The sequence below is a fragment of the Clarias gariepinus genome, chromosome 6 (assembly GCF_024256425.1).
Source record: "Clarias gariepinus isolate MV-2021 ecotype Netherlands chromosome 6, CGAR_prim_01v2, whole genome shotgun sequence".
NCBI lineage: Eukaryota > Metazoa > Chordata > Actinopteri > Siluriformes > Clariidae > Clarias > Clarias gariepinus.
In genome coordinates, this window is record NC_071105.1 from 38670833 (window position 1) to 38683198 (window position 12366).

At 39.1% G+C, this 12366-nt stretch overlaps 2 protein-coding genes across 2 annotated transcripts in view; both read right to left on the reverse strand.

The window, feature by feature from the left end:
• The window catches only part of LOC128526587 (membrane-spanning 4-domains subfamily A member 8-like), a 78656-nt gene extending 72910 nt beyond the window's left edge, over window positions 1–5746 (reverse strand). Inside the window, exon 1 of the mRNA XM_053498594.1 lies at window positions 5665–5746. The gene's annotated coding sequence lies outside the window, so the exon portion shown is untranslated. The remainder of the gene's footprint in view (window positions 1–5664) is intronic.
• A 965-nt stretch (window positions 5747–6711) lies between these two features.
• The window catches only part of LOC128526728 (membrane-spanning 4-domains subfamily A member 4A-like), a 32720-nt gene continuing 27065 nt past the window's right edge, over window positions 6712–12366 (reverse strand). Inside the window, exon 8 of the mRNA XM_053498862.1 lies at window positions 6712–7053. Within this exon, the coding sequence (XP_053354837.1) occupies window positions 6712–7053 (342 nt within the window). The remainder of the gene's footprint in view (window positions 7054–12366) is intronic.

Here is a 12366-nt window from a genome sequence, read left to right on the forward strand (position 1 = left end):
ATATCAACATGTTGGTATAATGTGAGAAGAAATGCTTGTATAGTAACATCAATAAAATGGTGTTTCTAGGTTTTGAGCAGTATAAACAGTATTTATACACATTTAATCAGAGGGACAACCCATGTTATTTGTTTTGGAGATAAAGTCAGAGAAGCCAGATTGAGGTGGTTTGGACATGTTCAGAGGAGAGATTGTGAATATATCGGTAGAAGGACGCTGAGGGTGAAACTGCCAGGCAGGAGGTCTAGAGGAGGACCAAATAGGAGATTTATGGATGCAGTGAGAGAGGACATGAAGTTAGTTGGTGTGAGAGAAGAGACTGCAGAGGATAGGGTTAGAGGGAGGCAGATGATTCGCTGTGGCGACCCCTGAAAGGGAACACCCGAAAGACAAAGAAGAAGATTTATACACATTTTATCCACCAAACAAAAAATACATACACCCAACAACAGCCCAAATCCAGTCTGGACTCAGACACCCCAAGCTATTCACTGATATTTAGTGAGTATAATGAAGAACAGGAAGAGAAAAATAACCCTAAATTAACAACCATTTAATAACCCTAGATTCACCACTTGTGCCATCAGTGGAATTATCAGTAGAAAGAATAGATGAAGAATAGAAACATTATTAACCACTTCATACAAAATCTCCCTCTGGACAAAGAAATAAAAATAGTGACAGACCTCACCTATCATGGGTCAAGCTAAACAAGGATCTCTGGAGGAAGCTTGCAATGGATGATTTGACTGCCATTGCGCCACTGCGATTTGACTAGCAAGAAGCCAATAAGAACATTAGAGAAGAGGAAGGCACCCAGAACACCAGCATGGCACCATAAACTGAAAAGACCTCAAGCAGCTGATCAAGATACATGATGAAATAACAACCACCAGGATGAGGAACCAAAACTATGAAATATTATGAAAGAGTCATTCTGTTCAAATACAGTTATGTTCTTAAAAAACATGGATACCATGAATAAGATTAGACACAAAGGAAGCTCAAGGTTGTAGCTACCCATATTACATGATACAAAAATGAGGAGTCAAATGCACTGCAAAACCACAATCAGAGGTTGGCACAAAATAAAAAGACGTTTTACAGAAGATTTCTTACTTGCCTTATAACCATCAAGGAAATGCCAAACAAGCAGAAAATTGAGAGCTTCTACAGTGGTTATTTACGCGGAATGTCTATGACTGCCACGCACTCTGTCGCGGCAAACGTTAACCGCCAAAATAAATCAGTCGCAATTCAAAGTAATTTGTGAAATGACCGCCAGGTGGCGCAAGGGGACATTTTGCAAACGCTGCAATTAATTTTGTTTAGACAGACTCTATGTTTCTCTCTGTCTACTGTTATTGTTACTATTAAAGAAAATAACACAAACAACAGCTCAAGGGCTTGTAAAAACATTTTTATGTTTAACTGTAAAAATGTAAATTTCGGAGTCAGTGGTCCGAGCACAACGTAATGATCTTTGTATGATAAAGTGACTCGTGGCAAGAATCTACACGGAGCGCTTCAGTTTCAAATAATTATTCAATAACATGATAATAATAATCAAAAGTAAAATAATAGTCTTTTTTGCTGTTTATGTCCACCATTTAATAATTTTTTAATTATCAATAATTTAAGCTGCTCACATCACGCGCTCTTTCACTTTAAATCGTGTCGGCTCATATCGGAAGCATTTTGATCAAAGGGGAGATTAGAAGGGGAAAGGTAAAAGTGTGTACCAACAACATAGCACAATGCATGTGTGTGAATGGCCTAAATGTGGTTGTGAATTAATTTTTTAGTGAATGTAAAATGTTCGCGTGAACCCGCAATATGAGAGATTTATAAGAGATTTCTTTTCCAGAAATATAACAAACACACATTTATACGTGTTAAATAAGCGCTGTCTTTGCGGCGCTGTGCGGAACGCACGCCGATGAGAGACGCCTTCCTATCTCAGTCATAATATGAGTGAACTGCGCGCACACAACCCCTCGCGGGCGAGCCACTGAATACACAATTTTAACGGGTGTGGGGATAAGGAACACCGCACCAGCAGAACTAGACTAATAATTATGAATGCGTCGGGGAAAACAGCAAGGAAACTGACTGGCCAAACAAGCACTTACAACAGCTCAAGGGCTGGTAAAAAAAATAATATTATTTAGACTAGCTAATTAAGTTCACTAGCTAACGATTTTATTTGTACAAAGAATGAACTGGTATATAGCTTCTGTTTGTATTGGTTTATTGTTATTATATAAAAAAAAAAATTTAAAGACATCAAAATTTAAATATAAAAAAACTGGGAAAATAGACCTACAGACTTAAATATACACTTCTATCATTTGTATAATATGGTTATAGTATAGTATATCGCGGCTGGAATTTCTTTTTTTTTTACTAAATAATATTTATCCAGTATAATCAGGACCTCTTATTTCTATTTACTTTAGGTCGTTGTTCTTGCAGTGTGCGCTTTGCAATGTCAGACACATTTAAATGCAAATAATACACCCTCCCCAGGTGTGAATCAGCTATTCTCACCTTTACACTCGGAGAAACTAAAATGTACCCCTCCTCACTGTGCATGGTTTTAGCAAAGTGGAGGATCTTGGATCTTGCCTCAGGCCTCTTCTTAAATTTGTGTAAATGTAAAATCTTCTGGATTCTACATTCCAAAATTGACATTATTACCGTTTTTAATCCCTGGAATGAGATTTTTCTTGTCATAACATGCATGTTATTAATCAATCTACATTTTTTTAAATTACTTTACAATGTTTTAATTTTAGATTTTATTAATAAAAAAAAAAAATAAACCAAATAAATATATTCCATTTGTATTTTTTCCCTTTGTAAAAAAGCATTAAAAATGATGGGTTGTGTATCGAGCGATTAAAAACAATACAAGGCGTGTTATGATAAGGAAACTTTCTATCTTTTCCATTCCAGTGATTGAAAAATGGTAAAAATGTCAATTTTGGAATCCACCGACGCTTAGTGGTCCGAAAACAACGTAATAATCCTTTGTATGATAAAATCACTCGTGGCATGAATCTACACAAAGGGCTTCAGTTTCAAACAATCTTTCATTAACATAATAATAATCAAAAATAAGATAATATTGTTCTTTTTGCTGTTTAAAAAAAAAAAATGCAGTGTTTAATCAAGCATATGTCGCCTCTCTTTATGAAACGATATGAGCTCGTGTCGGCTCATATCGGGAGCATTTTGATCAAAGAAGGGGAAAAGTAAAAGTGTCTACAAACAACATAGCATAATACATGTGTGTAAATGGCCGAAATGTGGTTGTAAATAAATCTTTTGATGAAAGTAAAATGTTCGCGGGAACCCGCAGCGTGCTCTCTTTCACTTTGCCGAGTTTTGATGTCAGATGAACGCGCGCGCAGATATGAGATATTTATAAGAGATTTCTCTTTCCCAGAAATATAACAAACAAACATTTATACCGCGCGTGCACAACCTCTCGCGGGCGAGCCTCTGAATACGCCGTTTTAACGCCGGCAGAACTAGACTAATGATTATGAATGCGTCGGGGAAAACAGCAAGGAAACTGACTGGCCATTTTAATAATTCATTGATAGGTTGATGTCTTTTCGTTTCGGCTGTGAGTGGATGCGCTGTAGTAATCCACGTTTCATACGAATTACATAAGCTGATTTTTTTCCCATTCGTTTATGTAAAAGCAGACATTTTGCTTTCTGTAAGTAAATATTTTTCACGTCTGTGAGGCGAGTATACACGGAGTTTCGGTTCATTTTCTGACGCGCTCAAGTTCACAGAAACCGATAGAGAATAGCGCTGTATCCCTGTTTGCTTTCATTATTTTACAACATCATAACGTTTTGTCGTCATTGTGCGTGCACTTAAATAAAAGTAAAGTCTTATAAAGGCTATGTAGCTTATATAGGTTTATTATATAGTTTTTGCCCATTAATCTGACAACACCTGTGACTCACCCACGTTTTCTGATACACACACACAGAGTTTTCTAGCTACGCGAGTGTTACACATGATAAAATATAAAGGCTCACTGTGTTAACATTTACTTTGCTTAAATTCGATGGAACTAAGAAACCTCGATATTTAAGTTCTAAATTTGTAATGTAATTTTAGTACTGTGATGATAAATTCGTTTAATGTTTCACTTGTATTTTATATTTTTACCCCAGCGCAACGGGGGTGCTGGGATGTGAAAATATAATTTGTTAAAATGTTTTTATTATTTATTAAAGAACATTATGATGATCATAACAGCCTAGTGTATTTAATTCTTATAATAACGCAAAAGGACATCGACATCTGCTGACGCAGTAGCACGGCCTGACAATGTTTTAATTTTTATGGTAATTAATTTTCATTTATTTCAATTAATAAATCTACTACAAATTTAAAGAACACAAAATATAAGATGACAAAAAACATACATGTGTAGCTTTTCTAATTACACATGATAAAATCTAAAGACTTACTGTGTTAACGTTTATTTTGCTTAAATTCGATCCTAATAAGATTTAATTTAATTTAAATTCTACATTTGTACTGTAATTTTAATACTGTGATTATGAATTCGTTTAACTACAACGTTTCACTTGATTTTATCCGCTATTATGTGCAGCCCTAACGGAGCGCGGCTCAATAATCCTTGAGAGAATGAACTGATGCCCGAGGCGTCAGTCTATAGTTATATAGCGCCACTCAGCGGTAGAAGCCAGCAAACGCACAAACCCAAATGTTGTCGCTGAGCGACGTGACGGTAAAACCAGAATACTGCATGAGTAACATCTGTAGATCAGTATATAAACAACAATACAATGATACAACTTCAAGTCACTAACTTTGTCTTACCATCATCAAATATGTCCTCTATATTAAAATAGGCGTTCCGCCCAATGAATGTTCACAGGAACCACTGCAGTGGGCTCCATGTAACTTTAGCTGAAATTGTCATTTATGGATGTTTATTATGGGCTTTCTTTAAATGTTTGCAGCATTTAATTGTTTTACTGAAGCTAGTCTTACCACTCTGTGCTTACTGTGCTTGAAGTCTTCTGTAAATCTCTATCGCTTTTATGCCTTATTTACCAGAAACTTTACGACAAGTCCTGGTTATATTTGAATGCTATTAAAATGAAGCCAATAAATGAAGTCATTAAATTATAGCTTTAACAGGTGAGCCATATTATCCATATTATTATGCTTGAAGCAGACACTCATTTTGATTATGTTAAACAGAGCAAATAGAAAAATCTCAAAACTTTAAAGAATACATGCTTCATATCCATGAGAGCACATTGGTTAGATTTTGGATAGATTTCAGGCAAAACAGAAAAACATTTTTTAAACACAATAAAATACATTTCCTCAGTTAAAACATATTTTTTTTCTCTGCATACTTTATAATTTGAACACATCATTTTTAATTTCACTTCAGTATATTTATCAGGATTTTTTTTTTCTATTTCTGAAAACAGTCCTTGTATTTAGTCCGGGAATGAAAGGTAAATCTACAAAAGGAAACCAGTTAAAAGCGTCTTCATGCCATAATCACACTTTAAAACAAACACTGATCCCATTACATGTCTGTTATAAAAGGAAAAGCAGTTATTTTAATAAACACAAAAATACTTATTTTACCTCCTGCCTTTTCAACAGTGCAGTCTTTCTTTTTCTTTGTGGGTGTTAATAAATGCTTTTCCCCCTTTGCTCTGTGTATTATATGCACCTCCTTACGTCTTAATGGGAATTAAAAACAGGAAGGGGCGGGGGAGGGGACGGGGGGGGGTTAATGATTTTGCAACAGAGTTAAAATACAGTACAGTAATAAATAATAAATAAATAAACAATAAATACAGTTAGTGCTGCCTTAATGACATGACCTGAGGTCTGGCTTTAAACAGACACAGCAAAAGACAAAAAATAAGGAAGCTGCAATTGATTTTTTTTCTTGCCGTTTTGGACAGGTTGAATTGTGCTGGTACAATAAACACTGTAAATGCTCTGCAAATAACATCTTGCCTTGCAATACACTCTGCCAGCTCTCTCTCTCTCTCTCTGCGCATGCGTTGGGTGTGAGAGCGTGTTTTTGTTCTGAAAGACTGTTTATTTATTTATTTATTTATTTTTGTCTTAAAAGAGTGAATGTGTTACACTTAAAAAGTATAAAGTTTAAAGAGGGAGAGAGAGCGATCAGGCACCATGGCCTCTAAGGCCGGTGTAAAGACTTTGTCTCTCCGGCGTGGCGTCAGGTGCGTCCCGGGGGATGGCGTGCCGATTGAGGACGTATTGCTAGAGGTGGGAGAGCAGGTCGGGTGTGAGAACATCTACTCTGCCTCCTGGATGAATAAAGCGGTGGTGGTGTTTGTGAACAGGGTTGACCTCGTGAGCGCACTGACGCGGAGCGGAATATGTGTGAGAGGAGCCGCTGTTAAAGTCACCCCTTTGTCTGCCCCCGCGGCGCAGGTGGTCATATCCAACGTGCCTCCGTTCATAAAGGACGAGACTATAATGAAGGAGCTGGCCCGTTTCGGGAAGTTCGTCGGCCCCATGAGAGCCACATCCGGCTTGGGTGTAAGAGGTCCAACATGCAGCACGTCCTGTCCTTCCGCAGGCAGGTGCTAATGATCTTACACAATGAAGATCAGCACTGGACATGAACTTTAAATGTAAAGAGGGGGACAGCGGCTACACCGTCTTCGCCACCACGGAGCCCTGAGGTGCTTCGAGTGCGGGGACGTGGGACACAAGAGGCTGAGCTGTCCACACGGAGCCGTGCAGCCGGGGAGTCGTGCAGCCGGGGAGCTCGCGCAGCGACACACCCGGGATGCAGCGGCGCGAGGACAGCCAGCCGGAGAACACCAGGAAGGCGGTGCCCACAGCGGGCCGCGACGACACACCGCAGCCGCCACTCGAACAGGTCAGCCCTGAACACACCACCACCACGCCGGGAGCAGACAATAACACAGACACTACTGTAAACACTGTGAGTACAGTATCCACCGCAAACAGTGACCCCACCCCTAAAATCTGTGCAGAGGAAATACAGCAACTACAAACCAGCACACCACCACCGACACCTAAAAAAAAGAGCACTACAATAAAAACCAGGAGGAAAAGAGAGGAGTTGTTTAATACAAAACACATCAGGAAACGTAAAACCCGCAGTCAGACTCTGAGTAAAGCAGCAGCGTCAAGTACAACAGATTCAAACCCATACACAGCCACAGACATCCAGGAACAAACAGACCCATACCTACAGGGACTAGAACAGATACAGATACCGGAATTAAAAAAGAAACATTTAGAAAGAATGTCACTAATAAAGAAAAAAGCAGAAGATAAAGAATCTCAAAAACCTAATGACACTCAACAAGAAGAAAAAATGGACGGAAGCTAAACAAACCAAAAACAACAAACAAGACTGTATGACTGAACTTAAAATAAAAAGAAAAAAAAAGAAGAAGTTGTAGGTGGGGTGGGGGGTCACGGGTTCTTTCCTTATTTAAAAAAAAGTACTTGTTTATATATTGTGTATGGGTGCACGTCTGAGTGTGTGTATGTGGTGTGTATATGTATATATGAATATAATATGTAAATTTATATATATTTGGTTAAATAGTTAACTTCCTTCAAATTTGTAATTAAAAAGTGAGTTTAAAACCTCAACAAAACCTCTCTCTCTCTCTCTTTCTCTCTCTCTGCTGAGCGTCACATGATCACAACTTAGCCAATAGTTCTTCCCACTGTGGGATTCTGGGTAATTGTCTCCCATACTCTGTCTCAGTGTGTGTGCGTGTGCAGCAGCGAGGTTGTTCTTTCCTTCCAGAGAAAGTCTTCATGGGACCCATTTTCATCAAGGTGCTTGATGGGTTTTGCAAATGTGCTTGACTCATCTTCTACAACGCTTTATCCTGTGTTCAGGGTACTCTAGGAGGCTTAGGGCACAAGGTACCAATCCATCACGGGGCAAACACACATACACTCACTCACACACAATTTTATTGTTATATTCTTATTATTTATTCTATGTTATTATTATCATTGGTCATAAAAACAAATGACAACAACAATTAAACATTGATCAATAGCGTCTGTGCTATTTTGGGCTTATGTGACTCATATTTATTGTTTCTCTGTTTAAAATGATCTGGGTTTTAAGAACTTCATTATAAGAGCAAATACTAACTTGGGAGGAGTGGAAGGTGAGACAGGTAAAGACTCAACTGGAGGCTGTGACCCAGAGACTGGAACAGCTAGAAAACCAAACAACCTCCATTCCTCCAATGTGGCAGCAGCTCACCTCTGGCTCCCCATGGCCCTCTTGTGGACATCGGCTATTTAGGTCTCCAGACATGGGTGAGGGGCAACTTCCACCCCAACCTGGCCTCTCAATTAGTAACCCCAAGAAAAGCTCTTTCTCTCACATACACGCACACACAAACAGCACATGAAATCGCTTAACCCTCATGCTGTGTTCCGGTCAAATCTGACCGATTTACAAGTCACCTCTTTAAAATGTTTACTAAATTTTATCCATTTCTTATGAGGTTAATAAATTTGTTCGCACATGGCATTTAAACACACAAAATGAATTAGAAATATTTTAATACAAGTTTGTGTGTTTTATGGAACTTTTATACATTCATGGTGTTCCTGGTCAAAAACGTCCGGTCATTGGAAATTAATAGGTACGGTAAGATGCCTAAAGTCTAAATGTAAATGCAAATGTAAGACTACAATTAATGTATAAAACAGAGTTCAAGGACATTTCTACACTCCTTCCCCACACCTAAACACACAGGTGTCTTTAAGCAGACACATGTGCATGTGCACATACAATAACACACACACACACACACACACACACACACACACACACACACACACACACACTTCTTATGCCCCTTTTTGGATATTATGGCAACCTGCAACCTCCGGTGAATATTGAAGCCTACTGTACGTGGATGTGTTGATTTTGTGTGGTGTCTACAGATCCCGCAACTGATCTGCATCCAGCTTATAGGATGCAGACACTGGTCAGGCAATTGTTCATGCTGTAATGTCTTTGCATTGTGCAAGATCTTCCATATCGTGTCATGTGTGATTCACTTTGCTGACCACCACACAAGAGCAGCCCGAAGTCATCAAAATAAGCTTGTAAGTTTGGAAGAAGTACCTGCCAATCATTTACAAACCAGGTACTGACATCACTTTTACTGAGCATATCGTGGGTTTTGTGGGACGATGCCCATTTAAGCAGTATATGCCAAACAAACCATCTAAATATATAAAAATATGGGCAGAATGTGATATGAAAAAATGTTATACCTGGAACATGCAAGTGTACACAGGCAAACCGGCTGATGGTGAGATAAACAGGGGAAGTGGGAGGTCATTATGAGTGTGAGCCACAAATGAACACAACATGGAGGTTAAAACCAAATGAAACTAGAGCAAAAAAAAATACAGTAGTATCCTGTAGGTGATCAAAGTCCTGTGTATAATGTGCACGTGCACATACTGTATACATTCTTGTACTTCAAGTAATATCATTACACCTTTGATCATACTGTAAATATTTTCCATTTTAATTTGTTATGCCATCTGTTTCAGCATTGGCTGATTTTGGAATGATTTAGACATATGGGTTTATTTTACATAACAACAATTATTATTAATAATAGTAGTGGTAGTAGTAATCCACAATACTGTATAAGCTCTCTCTCTCTATGTGTTCACATGACGCAGGACCTGTCATGGTCACATCAACAGTGTGGTAAAAAAGGCCCGACAGCGTCTCTACCACCTTGACGCTTGAGAGACTTCAGACTGCCCTCTAAGGTGCTCAGGAATTTCTACACCTGCACCATAGAGAGCATCTTGATGGGAAACATCACGACCTGGTTTGGTAACAGCACCATGCAGGACAGATGAGCTCTACAGAGGGTGGTGCGATCAGCTGAGTGCATCATCCACACCGAGCTGCCTGACCTGCCCTCAATCTACAGCAAGCGGTGCTGGACCAAGGCCAGGAGGATCGTGAAGGACCAGGTAAATCACCTGGAGTAATTCAATGTTCAAAATGCACCCATTCGCTGTTGCACTGTTGTGCTGAGGAAAAGTTAAACTCCTCCTCACTGTCCATAACCTCCTGAAGAGCTTCCTCACCTGTACAGCACATACCGTCTTTCACACACACAGAAGAGTCAATGAATCTGTCCGTGCTTACATGTCGATTATCCAAACTGTTTCCCCTGGTGCATAGCGTGTGGGCGTGTCCTGTCTCAGGTCATTATCAGATAATGAAGTGTGGCGGAAAGATTGTACCTCTCCTTTAATTCATACAGATAACATTAACAAATAATATTTGTTTTCACTTCATTTAAAGGTAGACAATTTAAGCTTTCTATAGATACATTTCTTATGTCTTTACTGAGTTTCAGTTCAGTTTAGAGACTTGTTTTAGAAACATATTTGTGCGGCCTGAGATGCCTGAAAGTGCACACTGGTTGATTTCCTTTTCGTTTACAAAAGCACAAATGTTTTGTTTATATTGGGACTCAATATAAATAAAAGTAGACCGTTTACAGATTCTGCATAATGTACTACATTATGTGTATGATAAAAAAAACAGAGCATTTTAAGCCCTTTTTTTTGGTTAACAGAAACAAATACAAGTTTTTTTTTTTTTTTGTTTGTTTTTTTTCCCCGTCCAAATACAAAGTTTTCTTGCAGGTGTACAGCCGACCACTAAGGGTTGGGAAGAGGGTTAACCCACAGGAAAAAGAGTACTTGGTTGTGCCAATATTTCCCAACAGAGCTGTCTGCAATGTTGTCGCTGCAACATAAATATGACTAAGAGTATGTTTATTCTGTAAGAGGAGCACCTTTTGTTTAAAGATCTGCTAAAGGTAAAATTGGCCTGGATATCAGACACGATGTAAGCTAAATGTGTAGGACCCACCAGTTGATTTAAATCACCTCAGCAGTCCAGAGATTAATAATATTAATAATTCCAATTTAATCTGGAACTATTTTATATTTGTTATTAGACTTAGGCATTAAGCCTACTCTAACCTTTTACATTTTTAAACATATAATTTATTTTTTAAATAACTTTGTGCCTGTTCTCATGTGCCCATGAGGTCTTGTGCCCATGAACTTCTTTGTTTGGACTTTTATGTTGAAGGTAGTTCCAGGTCCCAGCATACACTGTACACTGCACCATAGCCATGTTCCATATTCACTTTTACCTTGTTAAGTTTGATTAGTTTGCTAATCTTTGTCTTGGATTTTTTTTTTCTATTTAGTTTATTGCTGGCCTATTCCTGCTGATATATGCACTTTTGCCATGCCTGCACGAATGAAGATAGTTAAGAATTACATCAAACAAATTTACATCTGACTAAAATTTGCTGCAACCTCTACCTCCCAGTCTTACTGGTAACTAGGTTGAGCTTTCATCACCATCCTACTAAAGAAGGTGAGTATGGATTCGCTTGCCCAATCCTCTGCTCTACCAAGGTCCTAAGACTGGGTGATACCCGAGGTCTTATGTTTGCACTTTCAAGGTTGTTTTGGACAATGTTAAAAAGCCTATCTATCCTACAATCTATCAATTACAGAGTGTAAAAGAGATGCAGGGTCGGATCACATTTAGGCATTTGGCAGACGCTCTTATCCAGAGCGACTTACAAAAACTGCTTTAAAGTTTAGATCATTGGATACATACTTACACTGGGTTAACTAGGTTATTAACTAAGTGCCATTAGTCCAACACAACTGGGAAGAGTTTTTTTTTTTTTTTTGAGGGGGTGGATAGTCCAAGTACTGGAGAAACAGATGCGTCTTGAGTCGTCGTTTAAAGATAGTCAAAGTCTCAGCTGTACGGACATCTACAGGAAGTTCATTCCACCACCTAGGTGCCAGAACAAAAAAGAGCCTGGATGAATGCCGCCCTCGATCCCTGAGAGATGGTGGGATGAGGCGAGCAGTGCTGGGGGATCGGAGGGAACGTTGTGCAGTGTGTGGTGTGATTAGAGCAGAGAGGTACAGGTAAGTGGGTGCTGGGCCATTTTTAGCTTTGTAGGCAAGCATCAGCGTTTTGAATTTGATGCGGGCAGCTACAGGAAGCCAGTGCAGGGAGCGGAGGAGTGGTGTGGTGTGGGAGAACTTGGGAGTGTGGGAGAACTTGGGATCAACCACAATGCACCTGTTCATTGTTCGCACATGGAAGATGTACAAGCCAAACTGTGTCCTTCTTCTGCTGCCAGATGCTTCTGTCTCACTGGCAAGATCCATACTTAGGTAGGTCGGCTAATCGATCTGTTGACTGCAACC